Source organism: Leptonychotes weddellii, chromosome 14 (assembly GCF_054177405.1).
Source record: "Leptonychotes weddellii isolate Sample4059 chromosome 14, ASM5417740v2, whole genome shotgun sequence".
In the NCBI taxonomy this organism is placed as follows: Eukaryota; Metazoa; Chordata; class Mammalia; order Carnivora; family Phocidae; genus Leptonychotes; species Leptonychotes weddellii.
Genome location: NC_138382.1, coordinates 52,600,172 through 52,628,143, shown reverse-complemented (window position 1 = coordinate 52,628,143; position 27,972 = coordinate 52,600,172). Strand labels below are relative to the sequence as shown.

General features: G+C 36.2%; 1 protein-coding gene across 8 annotated transcripts in view; it reads right to left on the bottom strand.

The window, feature by feature from the left end:
• The window catches only part of STX17 (syntaxin 17), a 67,593-nt gene that overhangs the window by 22,575 nt on the left and 17,046 nt on the right, over positions 1-27,972 (bottom strand). For all 8 annotated transcript variants that reach the window (XM_081803287.1, XM_081803288.1, XM_081803285.1 and 5 more), the window contains exons 4-7: positions 15,289-15,514; positions 8,013-8,128; positions 7,884-7,934; positions 895-981 (exon numbers count right to left, since the gene is read on the bottom strand). In XM_081803287.1, coding sequence (XP_081659413.1) covers positions 895-981; positions 7,884-7,934; positions 8,013-8,128; positions 15,289-15,514 — 480 coding nt within the window. The remainder of the gene's footprint in view (positions 1-894; positions 982-7,883; positions 7,935-8,012; positions 8,129-15,288; positions 15,515-27,972) is intronic.

Sequence of the window (27,972 nt, the reverse complement as noted above, 5' to 3'; positions counted from 1 at the left end):
TGAGAATATCTGCCTGTGGTGATGTGCATTTTCCTCTCATTACTCCTGGCAATGCTTCTTTAACTCTTGGTACATAATTAACCTTAGAGATTGGGGGGTGGGGGGAGTATTCCACAGGTACTACAATTGCTCCTCATCTCAGAACTTGGAGAAATGAGCTACAAAAAGTGGACTACTACAAATTGATTTTACTTGCAAAACAATCAATCCACTAACTATCTAGCAAACTTATTTAAACAGTTTCAGCTGCTATAGATACCCCCAAAGCTTTTATGTTGCATAGAGATTATCCTGTGCTGTATACCTGGGGTTAAAAGCAATATTCTAGGGCGCCTGGGTGGCTCAGTTGGTTGAGCGACTGCCTTCGGCTCAGGTCATGATCCTGGAGTCCCGGGATCGAGTCCCGCATCGGGCTCCCTGCTCGGCGGGGAGTCTGCTTCTCCCTCTGACCCTCTTCCCTCTCGTGCTATCTCTCATTCTCTCTCACTCAAATAAATAAATAAAATTAAAAAAAAAAAAAAGCAATATTCTATGGGAAAGAGATGGTCCCCCTCCACACGTACTGTCACATCCTTACCCTCTTGCCCCTGCTGGATTCTGGCAACACTCTCTACTTCACTCCCTGAACCTCTGCAACTATTGCCTTGTAACACCAAAATGCCTTATAGCGGGGCTTTGGTTTATTCCCTAAAAAAATTTCTCGCCCAACAGAATGAATCTTAGAGTAGAATATTACAACAGTCATTGATTTCTTGCACTACTATGTGTCGTTTGTTCCTTATTTCCTTAATTGCTGGTTCCTTCCACATTAAAGAGAGCAGATCAATTGGGTTAATACTAGAGATTCCTGGGAGCCAGAGTACCATTGATTTGTCAGCAGGAGCAGAATCTTACCTTCCCCAAGTTTTTGGCTCCCTCTTCAACATTCACAGCAGCTCTGTTGACATGGTCTTCAATGCTGTCAATCTTCTCCTGCTGAGACTAGATGCAAAGGAATTATGAGTGAGCGGTCCTGCTGGGGAGCAGCACTCAGCCAATACACACTATTTTAATTCCTGTAATCAGGATCCCGTGTACTGCAGCCCTGCAGTCTGAACAGTGGTTCATTAATAACGTCTGATAAACTATGTCGAAAGTACAAATTCACTTGTATAAAGAAAAAAAAGTGACTTAATTATTAGATAATAAAAGGGTGGCACCTTTATAGGAAAAAGCATCTCAGACTAAAATTCATTCAAACATACAAACATATTATTCTCCAAATGAATCTTCTTTGTAAGAGAAGAAAAATCCAAATAAGCATTTACATGTCGCGGTGAGGTTGATGATAAAAAACAAAAACAAAATCAAACATAAAAACCTCTTTAACTGGGGCGCCTGGGTGGCTCAGTCGTTAAGCGTCTGCCTTCGGCTCAGGTCATGATCCCAGAGTCCTGGGATTGAGCCCCACATCGGGCTCCCTGCTCGGCGGGAAGCCTGCTTCTCCCTCTCCCACTCCCCCTGCTTGTGTTCTCTCTCTCGCTGTCTCTCTCTCTGTCAAATAAATAAATAAAATCTTAAAAAAAAACCTCTTTAACTTCTTTGAAGAGTCAAAAATTTAAAACACGTAAATTTGCCGTAGGAGTAAAATGCCCTTGGATCCATAAATATAAATGATTACATTTTAAAAATGAGAATACAATTTGGTTTGATCAGTTATGAAAACTTTCCACTTGTGATATGCAGTAGGGAGCAATGAATGCATTTACTGTCCTGAGTTTCACACCTGTACACTTTAATACATTTTAAAATCATTAGAAGTTAAAATGTTTCAGATCAAAGATATTAATAAAGCATTCTACAAACGGCAACACCTGTGCTGACACAAAAGAACCTGTGACTCATGGAACCTCTGGGTAGAAGGAATAACCTTCCCCTCAGAGGTGTGAAGCCCCACTACATTTCTCACTAGTGGTTACTGAGCCTCAGCTCAAACACCTCCAATGATGGGAGCTCATTACTTGCCACAGGAACACATTCCCATTTTAAATAAAATTTAGACAGAATTTACATACAATAATATGCACCCATTTTAAGGGTACAGAATGATGAATTCTGACAAATGTATAAAACTCAAGTAACCCCATCACATCAATATACAGACTAGGGGGTTTTTTGTTTGTTTTTAAAGATTCATTGATTTATTTTAGAGACAGAGAGTGCATGTGCATATGGTGGGGAGGGGGAGAGGGAGAGGAAGGAGAGTCTTAAGCAGACTCCATGCTGGGCGCAGAGCCCAACATGGGGCTTGATTCCATGATCCTGAGATCATGATCTGAGCCAAAACCCAGAGTTGGACACTTAACCGACGGAGCCACCCAGGTGCCCCTAGGTTTTTCTTTTTTTTTTTAATTCACAGAAAAAAGAAAAGAATCCCTCTTTGATCCCAGCTAAATCCCACTTCTACAATGACTGTGAAATAATTCACCTTGAATCCTGAAGCATTTGATTGCCCTCTTAACTTACACTGAATCAGATATAACACTCTTCTAACTCCAACCATCATTCAAGGACACGAAACACAACACAGCTAATTATTTCCCCACAGTTGCTTCCTTAAGCATTATTGACATTCCTTCCCTTCTCATACACCAAGTATGCACCTTTTCCCTGGTAGACCTTTCATGGTATCCCTTCATTCCTGTATTCTCCACTGCTATCTTGGTATCTCTAACACAACCCCTAAAAAAGTCCTTTATCAGTTTTCCTTTTAACATTTCTGTCCAAGACAAGTACAATGATTCTCACATGTGAGTAAGCACCAGAATTGCCCAGAAGACTTATTAAAGCATGGACTGCTGGGTCCCACCTCCAGAGTTTCTGATTCCATAGAACTTCAGGTGAAGCCTGAGAATTTGCATGTCTTATGAGTTCCCAGGTGATGCTGCAAGACCACGATTCTCACACTTTAAAAACCACTAATATATGTACACAACTGGATTAAGGGCATAACCTTCTTGGCCAGATGTCCTGTGTTCAAATTCCAGCACTGTGTGCCCTTGGACAAATTATTCAAGCTCTCCAGGTGTCAAAACTCTCATCTCTCAAGTGAGGATGATGATATACCTCATAGAGTTGAAGTGAGGATAAAATGAGATAGGGTCTGTAGAGTGTGAGGAGAAAAAGTCATCCTGATCTTCTCAAGAATCTTTCTTTTCTAAAAAGTGTACTAAACTTTTTCCTATGAGGCTTGAAAATTCTTGGCATTGGATCTCTTCTAGCCATTCATTCATTCACTTTTTATTTTCCTCAGACAATAAACTTTTTTAATGTTAGCTTTCTTCTTCCAACCCATAGAAGCATAAGTGCCAACACAAGTAACATCCAACCTGTTGGGATTTCTGACACTGAATTTCTATCATTGTTTCTATTTGGGACATCCCTAACACTTTCCATTCTTGCCTGAAAGTCTGTATTCACAGATAAATCACAGGTGTGATCACCAACCTCCACATCTTGATGAGCTGAGGGGTAGAGGGAAAATAGCCAATAGTCTCCTTTCTCTCAGGCCCCAAATAATTTTCCTATACCTACCAACCTCCCTTTTTTGCTTCTGATTTGCTTATGTCTGCTTTCATCTGCCTGGGCCTCCCACACTTGATTATCTTCAAACTCCCCTTTTGACATTTTAGACTTTGGCCCCTCATATATGTTCTCAGCACCCCTTTAACAAGGAGTTAAACCATATGTGAAAGATACTAGTGTTTCTCTAAAGTAATATAAAGACTCTTCCCTTAGTAAAAGAAAAAAGAATTCTCAAAAGACTCTAAGAATATGTCTATGGATTTCATTTTAAAAAATAGTGAATTAGGTCCCCTTAATATTCTTTCTGAAAAAATAACTGAATCTTAATAAGCAGTTATAGGAGCATCTAAGATTCTGGGAAAAAATGTGATTTATTAAGTTAATGTTGGTCAAGCAGAATGCAATTTGGGCATCTGAAGTCAAAACTAATGAACTGTTTTTCCCTTGAACGCTTGTTGTGGAGACTTGTATATCCAGCATCCTCTATATCAAGCAACAGTAATACTTTCAACAAATCCATCCCCAAATCTATTTACATCAATAAAAATGCTCTCCCTTGGAGAGTCCTGCTAGTAGTTGTACAGTTTTATTAATGTGCTAAAAGCTACAGGTTTCTTTAAGAAGCTATTGCCAAAAGTGGTTATTTTCCTTTATTCCTGACTCTCAATTACAGCCATTTTTCAAGGCTAGCTCTAGTCTTAGATCTTGGCCAATCCAGGTTAACACTGGGCTATCCTGGTTCTGAAGTCCAAAAGTACCTAATCTATAATTCTTAATCATAGGCAATAAATCATACATACAGAAAAGCCCAGAAACATACAAACACTACTATATATAGAGTCCAGGATGATACTGGCCTGGAGTAGGCAATAAACAGAGTAGCTAAGTAGGATGTCGATATCACAGGATTCAGCAATAGGAGGGGACTGTAGAGACTATAGTACTAGTACAAGTCTAAAGGTAACAGTGGTAGAACTCTAAGCAAGGAGCCAAAGAGGGAATCCTATAAGGGAGGGACAAAGACAGGAATGCAGTTGGAGTCAGTGGAAGGAAAGGGGATGGGAAGTAACAGACGTTATCTCATTTAGTCCTCCCATCAATTTTACAAAGTTCATTGTTGTCAAACAACATCCTTAAAGTCAAGTGGGTAATAAATCCAATTGATCTGATCTGATCTAATCCACTACAATCCAGTTTTTATGCCTAGGGAATAAGGTAGAAGGTAGAGATAAAACTGGACCAGCAGCAAGGGTGACATGCCACTGAGTGACAGGTCCAGAGTTCTTTAAATTCCCCTTGACAAGAAATAGGGCTAGTTCCATAAGTACAGGAAGAGAAGAGGGCACTCGAGCAATAAAAGTTGAAGAAAACTGAAGGAGGATGCTTAGATATTATTATTGGACTGCACCTGGATCTCTCGATGGCTTTGTAGGTTCATTTTTCATTATGGTAAAAAATACATAATATAAAATTTACAATTTTAACCATTTTTAGCGTGCAATTTAGTAGCATTAAGTACATTCACAATGTTACGCAATTATCAAGACTATCCTACAGGGGTTTTTTTTTTTTTTTTTTAAACTGTTCTCTATTCTTCACTGAGCTTACTTATTAGCACAGTCCTATGCACACAGGAAGTGCTCCAAAAATACATGGTTAATTTGTCTAGATACTATCATGTCCATGTGATGATAATGAGAGGATGTGGTTACTCTGCTTATGTTCCCAAGTCATTTGGTGCCTAAATGGAGCTTCTGTGAGTCCTGACCATGTGTTCGTGAGAACTCAATCACCCTGGGAATAGTAATCAGTGGTTCTCCTTTGAGCTTTTGCCTAATACATTCTGTTCCATGTCCTCACACAGATTATTATAAATAGGACATTTGTATACAACTATGGCTATAGTCAAAGCCTTCCTACACAAATCTTCCTTAGATTAGGGGTTAGGAGCTGCTTACGTAATCTAATCGGATATATAATTATTAAATGGCTACAAGCCCTCAATTTTCCTTTCATGTGCCTATCCCTCTGGAAGGGAAATGTATTTGTCTGGAATGAGAAGAACTCTGTACATGTTAGTTTGTTTCTTAAATCAACTATTATTGAGGTATAATTTACATACATTATAACTCACCCATTTTTTTTTTTTTTAAGATTTTTATTTATTTATTCATGAGAGAGAGAGAGGCAGAAGGAGAAGCAGGCTCCCAAGGAGCAGGGAGCCCGATGCGGGACTCGATCCCAGGACCCTGAGATCATGACCTGAGCCAAAGGCAGACGCTTAACCATCTGAGCCACCCAGGCGCCCTATAACTCACACGTTTTAATGTGTAGATATCAATGACTTTTGACGAATGTATGTATTTGTATATACCATACACCTACAGATTTTACAAACTACATTAGATCAGAGAGTTAGAATAGCTGAATAAATCTCAATTCTGAAACAACAAATATTTGGGGATTCTTCTATCATTCCCTTTTAGAAGCAAGTATATGGATAGATTATACAGATACCTAATCCAGAAACTTCAAGCATTTTGCTTCTAAGGAAAATGCTTTAAACAATTTACTGATGTTCAATTTTAGGCATTAGATTTCAAGAAAAAATACAAAAACTAGAAAACAAACAGATGAAGGGACTAGCATTGAAAAGCCTAGAAATCATATTCTAGAAGGAACATATTAAAGAATTAAAAGTTCTTAAAAGAAAAAAATATGATGAGGTTGGACAGGGTGAGGAAGGATAATGTTGGTCTCAAAAAGTTGAAAAATTTTATATGGAAATATGACAAAACTTGTTCAGCATATGGCTCCAAGAGGGCAAAAGTACCAGAGGGAAGTTATTATAGGGCAGTGTTTATATAAGGAAGAACTTCTACGAGGCAGAGTCTCCAAATGGAATGGCTCAAGTATAAAGTATCCCTGCACTGTAATTGTTCAGGAAGAGGCAAAAAACCATCTATAGGAGAAGCTGGGGCAAGAACAGAAGAATGAGATTCGCTGGCCTCGGAAGTCCTGTCCAATTCCAATTCTGAGATTGTATAACCCAGGGACCTCTTATACTTGAAAGCCAGATGTCAGGGAAACCATAATCCAAAGATGTAAAACCCCCAGATCATGGTTTGATCAAGAACAAAGAACTAAACCTAGACAGAAGCATGAGCAGACACAGGTTTGTTCCTGTATGTGCATACAGATACACACATATATCCAACCTTCCTATACTTCCTGGGAAGGAAACTAAGAATAATTTAGAAACATAATGACAGAAAACCTATTCTGTCTTTCCCACCAAATCTACTTTATGTTTCCTCATCTATGTTAACAATATGAGACTGGCTACCCAATTACGCAGAATAAAACCTTAATGTTTGACTCTTCCATCTTCCTCCATTTCTACTAAGTCTACCCAGAAACGCCCCTCAGCTGTCCTTTACCTTTATACTTGTATTGCCATTGCTCTTGGTGAAACTCTTGCTTGATTCCTAACTAGTCATCCTGCCTATTATCGCTCCCTTCCCCAAGCCATTATTCACACTGCTAACAGTAATCCTTCTCAACCAGACTGGATCGTATCACTCTAACCTGCTCAAAAATCCATATCGGCTCCTCAATGCCTACAAATTAAAGTGCAAATTCTTTGGTATGGCCCTCAATGCCATCTCAGTCAGGCACTCAGACTCCTTACTTTGCTTGCCCATAGTATCTCATGCTTTGGTTATACCGCAATACTTGTCATTCCTGAAAGGCCATACACTTCTCTACTCCATGTCTTTGTTCAGCTGTTCTCAAATGCACCCTTCCCCACTCCCATCTATTGACATTTGACTCAATTTTCAAGGCTCAAGCAAATGCTACCTATCTCATGAAGCTATTCTTAATGCTTCCACCTCACAATCCCTGCCTCCCTCCCTTGGAATTAAATGCTTCTGTTAGAGCTGATAATATTTCCCCTTCATACCTCATTTTTGCATTTAATACTCATGCTTGAAATTTCAGTTTTTGGGGTCCAAACTTATCTCCACCCACTATAAATCCTTAAAGGCAGAGAATAGGCCTCATTTATTTCCATAGCTAACCTTGTCAGACCCCTGGTGCCAAGGTTTAACACAGGACCTTTTATATAACAAATGCTTGATAAATGTTTATTAAACTGATCTGGAGGCTGAGGACTGTTAGACTTCTATCCATGGCTCAATACCAGTCTTAAAAATTGTAACTTCTATTAAAATTCTAATCAAAAGCGTAGGAATTAATAAAAGCTTCTTATCCTATTAATCTAACATCTCTGAGCCAAAAACAATTATAATACTTACATTCACTAGGAGAGAGAAATCAGTGACCAGTTGGCTAAGTTCAATTAAGTCCTTAAAAAGAGAGAAGAAAAGGAAGTTACTTACTTTTATGCCTCACAGCTAACAAAATGAAAATAATTTTTAACATACCGCTTCTAAGGTTTCCCATGATTCTGCAGCATTTTGATCTCGAGGAATTTCAGGCAACGCATATACCTGAGTCATATTCTGAGGATCGGCTTCAGCCTCAGCAGTGTGAAATGTTCCTGGATGAACACAGCCTCATGTTTAGGGTTTATATGCTTTGTTAGAAAGCAGATAGCATAAATCAATTTTGTAAAACAATTCCCATGTAAAATGCTAACTAACTGAATTCAGGCTCAAAGTAAATTGACTATTCTATAAAAATAGATATATCTATGGGCAGATTGTTCCCAGGTTAACCAATATTTTTTTCTTTAACTCTACAAAGTCATCTCAAAAAATGGCTACAAATGCCACCTACCCAATCTGAATAACTACAGCTCAATGTGGAAGCAGCACTGAAGGAAAACTCTTCTATGTGGCTAATATTCCACGTAGAGATACCCACTAGAAACAGGTTTCACACTTCCAATGTAAATCATTAACCTTTTCTTTGGGGATTTTAGTAATAAATACCAGATTCATAAGGTGTTAAAAGTAGGAAAGTGATGTGTTTTTTGCAATGAAAATCAGTCATTTGGGGTAACAATAAATCTGTCATCAAATGAACACCTCTTACCGTGTGGATCTTTTCATACATATTGTTATCCTTCTTCTAAGAGTCATTTTTCTAGCCCATGTCTCCACTGCTTCTATTTCTTTTCTGAGTTTTAAAAAGTCATTAACCCATTAAGGCCTTCCTCTCAGTAAAACTGCTATGATGATGAATTAATTTACACTCCAAACCCCACCTACAAGTCTTTATTTCCTTGTACTGGTTTTACCATTCATTCATTCAACTCATATGGATCGAATGCCTACTAAATGCCACTCAGTACACTTAGATCCTACAGACACAATGGTAAACCACAAAAACAGCTCCAGGGAGTCAACATAGTACAGTGGTTAAGAGCACGGGCCTAGTCAGAAAGACCTGGGTTAGAATCCTGGCTAATGACTAGCTCTTTGACTCATTTTCCTCATTTTTAAAATAAGGTGAAAGGGGCACCTGGCTGGCTCAGTTGCAAGAGCATGTGACTCTTGATCTTGGGGTCGTGAGTTCGAGCTCCACATTGGGTGTAGAGATTATTTCAATGAATAAAAACTTAAAAAAAATAAGAATAAAACAAGGTGATAGGTATTTATTTTGCACTGTTCCTGGCTTAAATATTGAGTATAAGTGGCTTAATAGTTACTACTACAATAAATAGCCATTGCTACTGTAGCTATTAATAATGGAACTTACCATATTATGTACAATACACTATATTAACAGGCAAGTTCAGTATAGCCAGGTAAGAACTATGATATGAGTAAATATGGAACACTATGTGAGAACAGAAGAGAGGTATTTAACTAAGACTTGGGGAGGGGAGAGTAGTTGGAGGTTTTGAAGCAGAAGCCTGAGGATGAACAGAAATTACATAGGTGAACTGGGGCAAAGGTGGAGGGAAAAGCAGAGAGTATTCAGGTCAGAGAGACTAATATATGCATAGGTTTGGGAACTGAAAAGAGTTCAACTGAAATACAGACTATGAAAGAGAAAAGCAAAAGTTTATATAAGTTTTGTCACCTGAAATCTAAGGTGACATTATTCATAGCATTGTAACTATGCTAAAGAATTCTGTTTTTCTCATAAGATCAATATGGAACTATTAAAAGGAGTTGGAGACTACTGGGAAGCTGGAGGGTGCCATAATCAGATTTCAGATTTAGAAAGGGAACCATAGCTGTAGTGTGAAGGATGAAGTTGAAAGGTGAAAAAAAAAAAAATTAGAGAGTGAAAAACCAGTTGGGAGGCTCTGCAGTATGTCCAATGCAAAATGATGGTCTGCTCTAGGACAGTGGCAGTGGGCATGTAATTCATTTTGTCCCCCTTCAAGCTCAAAATACCTACCACTTTAATATTATCTGATACCTATTATGTATTGTGTTGGGTACCAAAGATGAAAAATTTTTATGAGTAATACAAAGGAGATGTTCTCAAAGAACTTATATTCTAGAAGAGTCAGACATACACAGAGACAATCCTAAAACAGTAAGAGAGTGTAATGGTATTTAGATAAACAGATATACATACAAACAATATTTTGTGGGCGTTCCAAGCTTGGGAAGGCATCTGACCCAGCTTGGTGTGGTGTGCAGTTTATGAGACAGCTTCCTAAAAAAGGTGATCTTATGAGACAAAGAAAATATAAATTCTACATAGACCAGAAGGCCCTCAAAGAAGAAAAGATAAAGCTTAACATAAAATCAGCAGATTGATCTTGCCAAAGGATAAAGTAAAAGACATAGAGTTACAAACACAGAACTTTACATAGATGGTTAGGAGGAGCCTTACTGTAGACCAGTGAAAGACTTTGGACTGTCTGGAAGAGAGTGGAGAGCTATTGAAGTGTTATATGCAAGGACATAACATAATGACGTGTGACACCTGATCTACTCCTAAAAGTCATAACTGTAAGTTCATCTTCTCAATTTCTTTTTCATCCTAGCCTATTTTATAAAACTGCATTGCTATTTTACTTTTGAAATTTATGAATGTTTTTACCTCTCGAGGAAAATAATCTATTTGAATTGTTTAGGAAGGGCATAGTCGGCTGACTAAAAAATATTTTGTAGGCTTATCAGAATTGATAGTGTTCTTTTAATTTTGAATTTTAACTTATCTGAATACATTTCCTTTGATCTTAAAGGAAGAGCAAAAACATCAGATAGAATAAGTTTTACATTACAACATTATGGCAAGTATCAAGAGTTATTTACCCTATGTCCTAACTTATCACATAAAGACACTTTCATTTTCACATCAATCAAGATAAATGAATTATTCTAAGACCGCTCTTCCACTTAATATTTCTATTGTAATGAGAACTCCAACTCCTACTCCAACTTCTTTAATAGGATGATACGGAATAATGATAACTTTATCATTAACAGACCAAATGTAAAGCAGAACTTTATAATTACAACATCCACTCTAAGGATTTTTATAAGCCATAGCCTTTATACTATTATAGAGGATTTAAATGACGTATGCCAGGGTATATAACAAAATGAGGGGAAATTGTCATACATAAATTCTTTATCTAAAAAATGAAGAAGGGGTGGGAAATGTTTGGCATTTTAAGCAAACATAAGATTTCCCCTGGTGAAAAATAAGAAGGGTTTAAGTCATTTACGTCTCACTTGAAACCAAACTGCGTATGCATCTTAGTTCAAATGGAGTCTTAGAACAAAGAAATCTGTTCTATTCCATGGAAAATCCTGCTGTAAACTTACAACTCTAAATATCACTAATCAATTTGAGGCATAACGATTAAGAAAGAAGCCCTTTAATTTCTACAACTTTCATAATTCATTTATTCCAGCTTATATTAGAAATCACTACCTCAGTGAACATCCATTGACTTTGAACTTTTAGGAACTGCTACAGACATGATGATGGAAAACAGAGACAGATTATAGCTGCAGGAAAGAAGGATGAAGAACTCACCCTGTGCATATAACTCAAATTGCTATTGTTTTATATGATGAAGTCATCTAAGATAGTTCCATCCACATGCAAACAATGCAAGTGGTCATGAAGTTTTCAAACTCCAGTTTTAAAACCTTATTATTGACTACAAACTTAAACATGAAGATATTTTTAGTTGAAGCTAATAACACAGACATAAGACTTTTCCCTTTTCTCCATACATCCAAACATTCGTTCTTTGTCTTTCCATGTTTCATGAAAGGCAATGATTCTACTAAGAATTATAACACAACATATAAGAAATTTTCACTAAACTTCAGTATGTTAGGAAAAGTTTCATTATAAGTCTAAATTAATTCAAAGGCATTTCCTGAATTTTTCATGTTCTGACAGCTTAAAAATAGTGAAATTAATCTACTGATCATCTATACGAACCTATCTATCAAAATAAAATGACTTCTAAGTCATGGCTTAACTTAGCTGCAAAGGAGGATTTTTAAGAAAATTAAAACCAACAGAAAACATATCTTCTGAATAATATACAAAACTATCCACGTGCTTCACAAACTGTTCACTATATGTATATATACCTGTGATAAAATCTGATATTTCATCAAATTCAATATGCGGTCTGAAGTTCCCAGCGGTTTTAAGATTGGATTCTTTTCTTTTGTGAGTATTTGTTTAAAATGTAATAAGATTCTGTTCCTATTGCACTGGTGAACTGTATGTGCTGGATGGGGAGTAAGAAAGACAAAGATGGAGAGAAGCACTGATTCACTCTATATGACTTGATACACCTTTCTAAATACAAATCAAATTTGTAGGTTCATCACTTCTCTTGGTGGGAAGCAATATGCTAAAAATGAAAGTAGACACACAAGTGAGACAGAAGGGAGTTTCTCAGATCAAGCAAGATTGGCAAAGAAGATTTGCTTTAGGAACTCTCAGAATCTGGACAAAAGAAGCAGCAAAATCATCACAGCTTCCCCCTAAACTTAATAAGCTTCTTTTACTCTCCAGAGAACATAAAACATCCTATTCTACTTGTTATTTCTATCTGTAAGTGAAAAACTATTTTTGTATTTTGATCTCACTCATGGAAATGTGGCAACATTGCTCCTGAATCTCTGCTGATATTTCCAACCAATTTATTTAGAATCAGATTGAATTTTTAAAGGAAGAAATATTTTAAGGCACTTAACTTCTGTGCAAATCAAACACATTTTTTCTGTATAGGCTGTCACTACTATAATGAGCATCTAAAGCAAAAACAAAAAAAAACAGAAAGCACAGGATAAAAACATGCAGAATGACAGAAAAGAGTCCATAACTAGAAGACCACACATAGAGCGAACTCAATTCCTACCCCGCAATTAAGGTCTTATGTGAATTAGTTGCTTTGTTTTAATTATTCTTCTTTCCCATCCTCTCAATTATTTGTTAATATTATTTCTCAATTTAAGGCAATCTAGTAGAAACTCTCACATTTGGTGAAATACTCAGGTACTTGGTGAGACAGTTCATTTTAATTGCTTAATGTTGGCAATGGATTCAAAGTCAAAGCACCATTTCACCAGTACACCATTTGGAATTTGAAATTCTATACATTGTTTTAGGTATAACTTACAATGACCGTCTCAATCAAATCAGCACTAGCTACAGAGATTTCATCTTTAATCTTGTAGTTTCTCTCAGTGGCAAGTGATTAGGTCTTTAGCTAATTTGATGTTCCATGAATTGAGAAATTTGAGAATCAAGAGTTGGAAAATGAATTTCATCATTTCTTCTTCATCCTCTGGCTCTGCCTCAATCTTTTTCATGTTCTCTCTATACGTGCTTCCTCAAATTTTGATTATATATATATACACCAGCCAGCTTCCTACAGAGAAATTTAATTTCCAGCAAACTGTTCAACTGCCTTCTTCTAATAATCACCCAGTTCCTCTGATGATATATAAACCCAAGCTTGTTGAGCCCAAACAGTCCTACTGACAGAAACTCAAATAATGCAATAATAAAATGCAAACTAAAGCAAGTATTAGCATAGTATTATATTGTGAGAAACTCTCAGAACTCAAAATTTTTGTTTGCCAGGGAATTGCTGGTGATGGGCAATTCAAAACTAAATAGCAAGAGAGACTGGTATCAGCAACTCCAGAAAATCTAGCATATCTTCACTGCTGTTACCACCATCACAACTGTCACAATATCTAGGTAATTAAGGTTGTCTAGGTGATTAAACATTGTCACAATGTCTAGGTGATTAAGCAGGACAGCTGCTTAATCACATGGAAGCCCAGTTTCCCTATACATGCACATAAAGTATCAGTTCACACTAAATGATATGAGCAGTATTTAGCCTCATCAATATGGTGGTGATAAATACTGTAATATTTACATTACAGAATAATGTAAACAGTAACTACAAACTATCAAAAAGCATTCTTCCCAAATACTCTTCAACCAAGGGGCTGAGTGCTAACATCTCCTTCTCCCCAAAACAACACTTTAGGTACTGGTTATCCACAGGGTGTAGTGAGAATAGTACATCTGAAATTACAAAATTGTCTCTAAAAAGATATTTATTCATTCACATTTATGAAACATTTACGTATGGTCCACTATGTACTATGTGCTAGGTACTAAGGATACAATAAAAGCAAGATTACCAAGAATCTGTGGATGATGGCCTAAATGTTTCCTCCAATTTTTTAATTACAAATTCCCTATAAATTACTGGATCATTAACACTGAAAACATAAAGTTAAAAATAATCTGGTTTTGGAGACAGGGGATGGTACAGGAGCCTCCTACATATATGAAAAGATGAAAACTAGGCAGGTATAACATCTCTCAGATTCTATTCTAATTTATAATTTATTTATACCCTACCTTTACCATTAAGATTTAAAGCATCTTGGAACATATGTAAAATATAACAAGATAGCATAAATTAAAAGAGAAACAAAAAAGGAAGTATGAGGGGAGCAATTATAAAATAAAGCCAGGACAGTTAAAAACTTTGGCTTTTGGTAGTTAAAAATATTCAGACATAAGCATTCCAGTAAATAACTCAAGCAGGGAAACCTCATCAGTTTGGATTGGATATGCCATCCAATACCCATAGGATTAAAAAAGACCAACTGCTTTCAAGTCCTATTATGTATTACACCAGTAATTCTTTTTTTCAGGGTTCCTTATAAAGGAAATACTATAATGCAATTAACAATTATCAATTACATCCTTAAAAAATATAATGACAAGTTTTGCTGGACTGTTTCTTTGAGTATCACTTCATAAAAGCTGATAGCATGAATGCAGATATATATAAATATTTTTTAATGTTGTCAGTTAAATTCAGAAAAGTGAGCTGGTGGATCTAACATCCCCTATGAAAGAAAATCAGAATGCCAAAGAAAGAGGCATGCCTGATTAGGCTACTCCTGCACCTGGACACGAAGGGGGTGTCCTCTGCAATCAAGGATGACATTCTCCCTAGGGAATATTATAACCTTTATTTTCAATACATAGACAAATAGGTACTTGAGGCCTGGAAGTTCCACTCTACACAGCATAGCTTCAAAATTTTTATCCTACAAAACTTCTAGGGTGTGCGTTTCTAAGCACTCTCAGGGTCCAAGAATTCAACATACTGAAACAGAAGGTGATCCCTGGAAAGTTATGTATCTGCAATAGCTATACAAGATGGTGAATTTTAATTAACTGCATTACTATGATCAAGAATAAGACTTAGTACGTTACCACCAACAGTCATGGATCTGGTCAAAAAAGGCTGTAATAAAGTTTCTTCATCATTAAATTGTTTCTTAAGCTCTTCTACAGATTCCAGATGGAGTTGAAGAAATTCTGCTGTTGCTGCTGATGCTTCTTCTTTAACAGGATCTATCATTCTTTTCAGAAGTATTAGGTCATCCTTTCGGACCTTCAAACAAAGTTTCTCCATTTCTCGGATATTGGAACGGAGTTGCTATAAAAGAAAAAATTCATTAAAGCCACCATCTGTTAATATAAAATGCCTTTATTTTCAGAGGTAATCTGTGATTAATGGTCATGAACAGAAATGATTTCAAGTATTCTCTACAACAGAAGGTATATATAACATTTTTCTATTTTTCATGTCTCTAGCCAACCGAGCTTCTTGAGAACTCCTATCCTTGAATTTATTTATTTAGCATTTTTTCCTTCATTAAATGTATTACAAAGGTAACAAATGCTCTTCATAATAAGTCAAACACTGTAGAACATATCAAGAAAAACTTAATGACTTCCCCCTTCACCAATCCAACCACCTCTTAACCCAGTCCCTTCCACACATTTCCCACTGCTCATACAAACGTTAACATATATAGACTTTCCATCTTTTTACCAAAAAAATGGACTACATTGTGCATAATAATCTATAATTTGTTATTCCTCACCCCAATAATATAACAATACTACCATGAATATCCTTCTTGGTTAATGGGTGTACCATATTCCATGGTACAGATGTAAAATTTATTCAATGACCCCTGCAAGTGATCAACATTCATGTTGTTTCCAAAACAGAAATCCTTGAATATATCCTAATATACCATAATAGTATATATTAGTATTATAGTATATACTATTATACCGTATTTTGTAGAAATGATTCCTAAAAGTGAGAGTACTCAAAGGATTATGTGCATCTTATTTCAATAGCTATTATCAGTTTTTTCTTTTTTTTTTAAATAAATGGGGCTTTTGGGGTTTTTTTCCTTTTGTTTTAAAGATTTTATTTATTTATTTATTTGAGAGAGAGCACATGGGGGGGGGTCAGAGAGAGAAGCAGACTCCCCACTGAGCAGGGAGCCCGATGCGGGACTTGATCCCAGGACTCCAGGATCATGACCTGGGCCGAAGGTGGTTGCCCAACCAACTGAGCCACCCAGGCACCCCTCTTTTTTTTATAATTTTTGTATTATGTTTGTTACGTTAGTCACCATACAGTACATCATTAGTTCTTGATGTAGTGTTCCATGATTCATTGTTTGCATATAACATCCAGTGCTCCATGCAACACGTGCCCTCCTTAATACTCATCACTGGGCTCACCCATCCCCCCTCCCCTAAAACCCTCAGTTTGATTCCTGGAGTCCATAGTCTCTCATGGTTCATCTCTCCCTCTGATTTCCCCCCGTTCATTTTCCCCTTCATTCTCCTAATGTCCTCCATGCTATTCCTTATGTCCCACAAATAAGCGAAACCATATAATTTTCTTTCTCTGTTTGACTTATTTCACTTAGCATAATCTCCTCCAGTTCCATCCATGTTGATACAAATGTTGGGTATTCATCCTTTCTGATGGCTGAGTAATATTCCATTGTGTATATGGACCACATCTTCTTTATCCATCCGTCTGTTGAAGGGCATCTTGGCTCCTTCCACAGTTTGGCTATTGTGGACATTGCTGCTATGAACATAGGGGTGCATGTGGCCCTTCTTTTCACTACATCTGTATCAGTTTTTCCTAAGTAATAATTCATACTACCACCGAAGTATGAGTGCCCATTTCCCCACATACTGCCAGTACTACATGTTCTCTCATTGTTGCTTTAATTTGCATTTCTGAGTGTAGATTTGTATCAAATGTCAGATTTGTATCAAATGTTTTCCCCCTCTTTTTAGAATCATCTACTGACATAATCAATTTTCCTCTAATATGCTAATATTATGAGTTATGGGCAGGTTTCATAATATAGAACCATTTTTTACATTCCTGAGATAAACTCTTCCTGGTCACATATACAATTTTTTGAATTCAATTAGCTAATAATTTATTTGGGCTTTCAACCCATGTCTGTCTATATATGTGTGTGCCTACATGTGCATACATGAATGGTATGTGTGTCTATACTATCTTTACTAGATTTAAACTCACTTTAACAGGTTTAAGGTTGTGCTAGCTTCACAGGATGAACTGGAGAGCTTTCCATCTTTCCCAATAGTCTATACTTTAAGAAACATAAAAACCAACTATTCTTTGACAATGAAATAACTAACTTGCAAGAATGATCTGAGTATGATGCTTCTGGAAAATGATAGATCTCTATAATATTTATCATATAATTTAGAATATATTCTGGGGCGCCTGGGTGGCTCAGTTGGTTAAGCGTCTGTCTTTGGCTGAGGTCATGATCCCAGGGTCCTGGGATTGAGTCCCACATCAGGCTCCCCCCTCAGCGGGGAGTCTGCTTCTCCCCCTCCCTCCGCCCCTCTCCCAGCTTGTACTCTCTCTCTCTCTCGCTTGCTCACTTGGTCTCTCAGATAAATAAATAAAATCTTAAAGGAATATATTTTAATATTTTTCATATGATATTTTAAATTCTTCTCCGCTGTGGCACTTTTACAGGTACTAATGCAAATTCTGTATAATAGGACAGAATGTATCAGTTTCTTTTATTTCTCAAGTACCTACTCTGGGTGAGGTGTTACATCCTGTATTATTACATTCCACATTATTACATTATAGAAAAATCAGAAGAAAACTTGTTTAGGATTTACTTAATTTTATCTAGCAGCAAAGCTCAATTAAAACCCAGGCATTTTTTTGTTAAGTTTTAATTTTAATTCCAGAATATTTAACATACAGTATTATATTAGTTTCAGGGGTACAATATAGGGATTCAACAATTCCGTACAAACCCAGTGCTCATCACAACAAGTGCACTCCTTAATCCCCATCACCAATTTCACCCATTCGCCCACCTCTCTCCCCTCTGGTAACTATTGGTTTGTTCTCTAGAGTTAATAATCTGTTTCTTGGTTTCTCTTTTTTTCCTTTGCTCGTTTGTTTTGTTTCTTAAATTCCACATATGAGTGAGATCATATGGTATTTGTCTTTCTCTGACTTATTTCACTTAGCGTTATACTCTCTAGCTCCATCCACGTTGTTGCAAATGGCAAGATTTCATTCTTTTTTTTATGGCTGAATAATATTCCTCTGTGTGTGTGTGTGTGTGTGTGTGTGTGTGTGTGTGTGTGTGTGTCACATCTTCGTTATCCATTCATCCTTCCATGGGCACCTGGCCTGCCTCCATAATTTGGCTATTGTAAATAATACTGCTATAAACATACAGGTGCATGTATCTGTTTGAATAAGGACTTTTGTATTTTGGGGGTAAATAACCAGTAATGCAATTACTAGACTGTAGGGTACTTCTATTTTTAACTTTCTGAGGAACCTCCTTATTGTTTTCCACAGTGGCTGCATCAATTTGCATTCCTACCAACAGTGCATGAGGATTCCTTTTTCTCCATAAACTCACCAACATTTATTTCTTGTGTTTTGATTTTAACCATTCTGACAAGTGTGAGATGGTATCTCCTTGTAGTTTTGATTTGCATTTCCCTGATGATGAGTGATGCTGAGTATCTTTTCATGTGTCTGTTGGCCATCTGGATGTCTTCTTTGAAGAAATGTCTGTTCATGTCTTCTGCCCATTTCCTAATTGGATTATTTGTTTTGGGGGTGTTGAGTTGTATCAGTTCTTTATATTTTGGATACTAACCCTTTATTGGGTATGTCATTTGCAAATACCTTCCTGCATTCAGTAGGTTGCCTTTTAGTTTTGTTGACTGTTTCCTTTACTGTGCAGAAGCTTTTTATTTTGATGTAGTCCCAACAGTTTATTTTTTTTTTATTTCCCTCACCTCCTGAGACCTATCTAGAAAAATGTTGATATGGCCAATGTCAGAAAAATTACTGCCAGTGCTCTCTTCTAGGATTGTTATGAAAACCCAGGTGTTCTTTAAAGTCCAGCAATCTTTCCATTAAACTATAACCATAATTCACATATATATATATATAAAATTCCTTAATATAACCAGAGGACCCATTTTATTCTAGTAAAATTAAGAACAATTCTGGAAAAAATAGTTTAGCTACAACCTAATGTATCTTGTAAGATGTTCTGGGTGAATAAAAAAGTTGTGCTTCTATCCTGCCATGACTCTATACTTCCTTTAACCATCTGTCACTCTTATGTGAACTAAAAAACCTAAGGATAACTGTACTGTAAATTAAAAATATGTGATATACAAGCATTAATATGGAAAAAATCATAGAACATATAGGCCTATGTTATCTAGTCCAACCTTATGATTTTACAAGAGGGAAACTGGACTTCAGATGAACACAGTGGCAGAATTAAGTCTCGTGTCCAGTTTTTAAGTGCTGGAACAGTATTTCTAACACAACACCAACTCTTGGTTGTACAGTTCCTTTCTGAACTACAGTTGTAAAGCTTGGTTACATAGTTGTCACATAGTCCATAGAAATATTTTAGACAGTATTATCTTGGAGAAGCATTAACGTTTCTGCAGCTCATGAGCATTTGTCTATGACATATTCTTCCTATTTTATAGAATTTATACATATGTTTATGTCTCCAGTCAAATTATAGTATCCAGAATTCTATTACTAAGAGTGGGGAGGAAAATGTTAAGAAACAAAATACCCACTGAACTATAAAATCTGATACTATAGTAACAAAAACACAATAATGGCTAAATTTTTATTAACACTATAAGTTGTCCATTGTACCACGTATTTACCTTCTTCGTCTTGTTTTAGCTTCACAACTTACCTTTGAAACGAATATTACTATTATTCTCATTTTATAGAAGAGAAAAGTAAAGCAAGACATTTTTTTAAAAAGCCTAGGATTACACTTCTAGTAAAAAGTACAGCCAGGAATTAAATCCAGACTATAGAGCATATGTTCTCAACAATTTTTCTACATAGCTATACTACCCAACAGAAATATAATGCAAACCACAAATTCAAGGCATATATATAGTTTTAAATTTTCTAAGTCACATTAAAAAGTAAAGAAAAACAGGTTAATTTTAATGTCTTATTTAACCCAATACATCCAACATATTATCAAACATGTAATCAATATAAAAATTATTAAATATTGTACATTCACAGCACATCTCAATTCAAACTAGCCACACTTTTTTCAAGTGGGGCTTGAACTCATGACTCTTGAGATCAAGAGTCGACATTTAATTGACTAAGCTACCCAGGAGCTCCCAAACTAGCCACATTTTAAGTGCTCAACAATTACATGTGGCTAGGAGCTACCATATTGGACAGCACAGCTATAGAATCTCTCCAAAATCAAGTAAAAGGAACATACGTGAAAAATACAAAGTAGGTGTTTCTGCCTCTGGGTGTAGCAAGGTAGATAATTCAAACTAACCCTCCCACCAATGACTAATTAAAAAGCTGACAATAAAACAAATCACAAACACACAAACAAAATTCAAAGGCATCAAAAAGCAAACAAGATAGTTAAGAAATTTGTAGGCCAAGAATTAGACAAAGGTGAAAATCCAGAGAGGTGAGTCCTGAACTCAAGGCCACATTTGCTTGGAGGTATTTACTTACCAGAATGTTTGACAGCCTCATAAATTTCCAGGTAAAATACTCAATGCTGGGGCCTACTAAGTATAACCACTATGGTGCTTTGAGCTGGGATCTGAAAGAGCTGTACCCCAAGAGCCCAGGTGATCCTGAAATAAATCGGCCCTCACATGAACTATAGTTTGGCTTCTAGTCTTTTGGGTAGTGCATAAAAACTTTAATCCCTGAAACTGTATAAAGATAATTGTGGAAAATTAGTACCCCAGGGGCATAGAGGGAGTAAATGAAATCCTCTCTAGAGGAAGGTAACATTGTCGCTATCCTCAAATAATTTCTATAAGTAGGATTTCAAATATAATGCCCACCAAAGATAATCAAGCACAGAGAGCATACACACGATGAAGAACAGCAGAAACAACAGACAATAAAAACATCCAAAGGGACATTTGATATACCTAATAGCAAATGTAGTCTAAAAAATTATGGTTAGTTTGCCCAAAGATATAAAAATCAAGCTTGGAAATTCAGCAAACACTGGAAACTATAAAAAGCAAAATACAGGTTTTTAAAAAGAATAAATATACTATCATTTAAAAATAGAGTATACAGGGGCACCTGGGTGGCTCAGTCAGTTAAGTGTCTGACTCTTGGTTTCTGCTCAGGTCATGATCTCATGGGTTGATTGAACCCTGTGTTGGGCTCCATGCTCAGTGAGGTCTGCTTGAAGATTCTCTCCCTCTGTCCCTCCCCCCACTCATGTTCTTTTGCTAAAATAAATAAATAAATCTTTAAAAAAAAATAAAGTATACATGAGAAAAAATTTAGTAAGTATTTGGCTGCGGGCACCTGTGTGGCTCAATTAGTTAAGCGTCTGCCTTTAGCTCAGGTCATGATCCCAGGTTCCTGGGATCAACCCCATGTCGGGCTCTCTCTTCAATGGGGAGCCTGCTCCCTCTCTCCCTGCTGTGCGCATGCACACACTCTCTCTCTCTCTGTCAAATAAATATTTAGCTGCATATCAGACCAACTCAAGACTTAGTAAACTGAAAACTAGATATGAAAAAACTATGTAAAAAAGAAACAAAGTTTAAAAATATAGAAGAGAGGTAAAAGACATAGGATATAATTAGAAAATACTATAATATACATATACTTAGAATCCTAGAAGGACACAAAATAAATTTGAATAGATAATGACTGAGGAAAGACATCAATCCACAGATTCAAGAAGGTTGACAAACCCCAAGAAGAGTAAATGAAAAGAAAAATGTATAGCCAAAAAAGGGAAAAAGGAGGGGAAAGACCTCTCAGAAGGAGCTAGAGGCAATACAATTTCTTGCAAAATAGTCCTACCACCTCAGAGGTACCCTGCCAATGTTGCACATGCTGCAGTTACCCTTCTTCAAACCATTGTGTGTTTACCCTCTGTTATGTAACTTCTGGTTCCTTCATCCAACATGCCTAGTCCAACTTTTTTCTCCAATCAATCACATTCTGGGATCCAATATATAAATCCAACATTACATATATTATTTATAAGTGTTCTAAAGAATCTTATTTTGTGTCCTATATGTATCAGAATAACATACATTGCCATATAATGTAAAAAGAAAAATCCATATATAAACAGTGCAACCAACTTTCCAAAGGTCATACCAACAAAAACACCAATAAACCTTGAACAATGACCAAAAAAAAAGCAGGGCCACACCCCGAAGACCATAATAAACACCAGAAAATGTAACAGTAAGACTATACTATGACTTCTCAAAGCAACAATAAAAGCCAGAACAGAGCAGAATGATACATTCAAAGTATGGAGGAAAAATTACTGTCACCCGAAATTTTTAGACCCAGCAAAAATATCTTTCGATAGGTAAAATGAAGATAAACAAAAACTGAGGGAATTTGTCTCCAGCAAATACACAGTAAATATAAAAGTGTCCTTCAGAAAGAATAATAATTAATCCCAGATATAAAGTTGGAGATGCAGAAAGAAATGAAGAACATTAAAAAAAGAGTTAAAGTAAAAAAAAAAATAGTAAAAGTATGAATAAATCTACATGACCAGTAACTATACTAAAACAATAATAGTAATAATAGTAATATCTTTTAAATATATGTGTAAGATTAAAATATATAAAAATAGCATTTAGTTTGTATACTCTATATTATTTATGGATGTATGTTGTAATTTCTAAAAGAGTATGTAATTCCAAAACTAACTGAGAACAGTTTGATTGATAGAAAAAAAAATATAAGAAAGTGAGGGGCGCCTGGGTGGCTCAGTCATTAAGTGTCTGCCTTCAGCTCAGGTCATGATCCCAGGGTCCTGGGATCGAGCCCTGCATCAGGCTCCCCGCTCCGCGGGAAGCCTGATTCTCCCTCTCCCACTCCCCCTGCTTGTGTTCCCTCTCTCGCTGTGTCCATCTCTGTCAAATAAGTAAAATCTTAAAAAAAAAAAAAATACAAGAAAGTGAAAATGGATATGAAAAAGAATAAAGAATATGTGGAAGAAGTAGAAAGCATGTAAGAGAGTGTAGTATCTAAACCTAAATATATCATTTACTCCACATAAATAAATATTCCAGTTAAAAGATAAAAATTTTCAAATTGGAAGAATATGAAATTCAAGAAATACATCTAAAACATAAAGACAGTTCAAAGTAAAAGGATAAAATAATAAATCATGTACAGCTGACTCTTCAACAACATGGGTTTGAATCTACAGATTCAATAAGAATAAATTTGAAAAGGTTCTTTGTTTTGGTGGAACTTGACAAGCTGATTCTAAAATGTATATGGAACTGCATATAAAGAGCTGATACTAGCTTTGAAGAAGATTAATAAAACTTCCTCTATTAGGTATCAACTGATTATAAAGCCACAGTAATTAAGACAGTGTGGTATTAGTGCAAGAATAGACTAATACACCAATGAGACAGATAGCCAAGAGACAACCCAAACATATATGCACTGAATTTACAACAAAGGTGGCACTGAAGGGAAGCATGATCTTTCTAAAACACAGTGTTTGGTCATTTGGGCATCCCCATGGGAAAAAAATTAAAACTGGACACACCACTTCACACCATACACAATAATCAACCAGATGGATTACAGACCTAAATGTGAAAAGCAAAACAATAGAATACCTTTATTCTAGGGTAGGAAATACCTCTTAAATGTGGCACAAAAAGCACAAAGAAAAAACTGATAACCTTGACTATATTATATAAAATGAACTTCTAGTCATCAAGGGATACAACAAAGACAGTGAAAAGGTTGACCACTAAGCGGAAGAAGGTAACTGCAACACATACGCTTATAAAGCGGTCACAGACAGAATAAAGAACTCTTATAGATAAGAAAAAGACAAAAACCTGCAGAAATATAGGCAAGAACCCTAAACAGGCGCTTCTCATAAACAAAGAGTTACTTGGGGTGCCTCGGTGGCTCAGTTGGTTGAGTGTCTGACTCTTGATTTTGTCTCAGGTCATGATCTCAGGGTCATGAGCCCCTGTTAGTTCCCAATCAGCAGGGGGTCTGCTTCTCTTTCTCTCCTCATCCATTCTCTCTGCCCCTCCCCCTGCTCCTGCACACACGCTCTCAAATAAATAAATAAATCTTTTAAAAAAACCCAAAGAGTTACTCAATCTCACTAACAGTCAGGTAAATATAAATTAAACCATAATTAGCTACCCACCAGAATACCTAAAATTAAAGTTTGACTTTACTAAATATTGGTGAGGATATGGAGACCACAGGAAGTCACATTCATTGCTGGAAGGAATGTAAAATTAGTACAACTATTTTGGAAAATAGTTTGTCATTATACTGTAGTTGAAAATAAGGATGCCTAATGAACCTGCAATTCCTGTCCTAGGAATACATTTAACAGAAATGTATGCACATGTATACCAGTAAAAATATCCAAGAATGTTAACATCATCTGTAATAGAAACTGAAAACAAAACAAAAACTAAAAATAACCCAAATGACAATCAATATATCATAGTATATGTTTACCATACACTATGGTAAAATCATACAATGGACTATATACAGTAATGAAAATGAATCAATACCGCTATAGGCAACAACACAGATAAATCTCAAGCCAGACACAAAGGATATATTGTTTATTTCAATTTATATAATGTTAAAAAACAGACTAAATTAATCTATAGCTTAATGATACGTTTTGGTGGTAAAACTATACAGAAATACTAAGAAGCAATTACCATATAAATCAAGATAGTTATTACTTTCTGTGGGAGAAAGTTGGTTGTTATAGGGAAGAGGCAATAAAGCATTTCTAGGATGCTGGCAATTTTCTATTTCTTGATACGAGTAGTAGTTACAAGAGTGTTCCCAGTATAATAATTTGTTTAGGTGTATATTTATATTGTATGCATTTATAGCACATAATGTTCTATTTCACAGTAAAAAGTTTTAATAACATTTTTAGAGAAGAAATATTATATTAACCTGTATGGTCAATTAAGCTAAGACAGAAACAAGTGTGAAGGCATTGGGTAGGGGTAAAAATGAGTATCAATCTTCGTTGTGGAAGTATATTACCTACCACATTGTTGGATGAAAGACATTGATTCATTCATTTGACTAAATTGTAAAGTTTGTAGGGACAGAGACTATGCCTGATATCTTTACCATTGTGTCTTCAAGGCTGTATTTGATCCCTGATACATGGTTTGATTCAGTAAACATGGTAAATGAATGAATGCTTTCTTAATATTTTCCAAAAAGTGGCAAAACAGTAGTCCAACAACAACAGAGATCTCCTCTCTGAATGCAAGAACTCAACTAGATTTGCTCCCTAGGAATGCATAATATATGTCACTAAGCATACAAAACATTTCATCTTTCATTAGCTGGAAGAAATATTGGAAGGAACATGTTTTTGGAATTAATTCTGACATATAAGCACAAAATAGTGAAATGGAAATGAAACCCATGAGAAAAAGCAACCATGACATCTCTGAGTTCTTAATAGTTAAAAAAGGAATAATGGAGGGCAACCCTCTCGGGTCCCTTCCATCTTCCGGAGCTTTGTACTATCACTCAATAAACTTTGTTCTGCTGCCCACCCCCCCCCACCAAAATGAATAAATAAATAAATAAGGAATCATGGAAACACTAATACTTTAGGGAAAAGAATCAAGTTTTTCTGGAGAAAATAGCTGTGTGATGCCATAGAAATTATACTGTGATACGAAGATCTTTTTTGAAAGAGAAAGATAGTTTCTAAAAGGTGACATTCTGATACTATAAACAAAAAAATTAATCTGATAAAAGAAAGTGGCATCTGAAGAGTCCAATATGGTTGTGTAAGGTGTGCTATAAGTTCAGAATTTTAAGAGATTTGTTTAAAAAAAAAAAAGAAATGCATGTGAACAAGGATGAATACAAAAGAGTGCTTGAAACAAGGAGACTCATGTAAGTAAAGTAGGAGCCCAGAATGAGTGGAGGCTGAAGAAAAATGTTAAGAACAATAAAAAGGATTTAAAAAATACATGTAGAGCAAGAACAAGTAAGGAGGATTAGGTCTACTGCTTGGGGCAGATGGTATAACGTTAACAGATGAGGCAGGGAAAGCAGAACTACCGAACTTCTATATTGTTTTTAATTCTCTATTAAGGAGAAATATTCAAAATTCAAAGGGGCATAAGAAACATACTCAAAGGAAACTTGAAATATCTTACTGTGATAATCTAGATAGGCTTCATGAAGGACGTGAGATTGAGCTGTCCCTAAAGAATATTAGGAAAACAGAAGATATTAAATAGGCCAAACTGGGGAAAGACAGAGGTGGAGTATAAGGGTAGAAGTTTTCTAAATACTCTATTTTATCAATTTTAGGACACAGTATCTTTCCCACATTCTAACATCGTTGAAATTGGAATGCATCTTAAAATAGATGTAAAAAAAAAAAGCAATATGCAACTTTTTTTTTTAAAAGATTTTATTTTATTTATTTATTTGAAAGAGAGAGAATGAGAGAGAGAGAGAGAGCACATGAGGGGGGGGGTCAGAGGGAGAAGCAGACTCCCTGCCGAGCAGGGAGCCCGATGCGGGACTCGATCCCGGGACTCCAGGATCACGACCCGAGCCGAAGGCAGTCGCCTAACCAACTGAGCCACCCAGGCACCCCGCAATATGCAACTCTTAACTGGCAGCACTTTTCTTTCTTAGAGGTACACTAAACAATGGCATGTCTTACAATAAATGGTACCTTAGATTAATATCCTCCCTGAGGTTCTAGAGTACTTATGTCAATCAGAGTAGAGGTCAAAAACCATAAATCCTGATTAATCAGCTCATAAATATTTCAAGGCAAAATTTAAATTTAAATTCATTTGAAGCTCAGAATAATCTAAAATCATTTATCTTCCAATAGCATTCATTTTTGGAATCTAGTCTATCTTCTCTTCCATTCCTTACCTGGCCTTGACTCTTTCTGATCTTCTGTTCTCTCTTTTTTTTTTTTATTTACATCATTAGTTTTTGATGTAGTGTTCCATGATTCATTGTTTGTGCATAACACCCAGTGCTCCATGCAGAACGTGCCATCTTTAATACCTATCTCCAGGCTAACCGATCCCAACACCCCCTCCCCTCTAGAACGCTCAGTTTGTTGTTCAGAGTCCATCGTCTCTCATGGTTCATCTCCCCGCTCTGATTTCCCCCCCTTCATTCTTCCCCTCCTGCTACCTTCTTTTTTTCTTAACATATATTGCATTATTTGTTTCAGAGGTACAGATCTGTGATTCAACAGTCTTGCACAATTCACAGCGCTCACCATAGCACATACCCTCCCCAATGTCTATCACCCAGCCACCCCATCCATCCCACCCCACCACTCCAGCAACCCTCAGTTTGTTTCCTGAGATTAAGAATTCCTCGTTAACAGTGAGGTCATATGATACATGTCTTTCTCTGTTTGACTTATTCGCTCAGCATAACACCCTCCAGTTCTATCCACATCATTGCAAATGGCAAGATCTCAT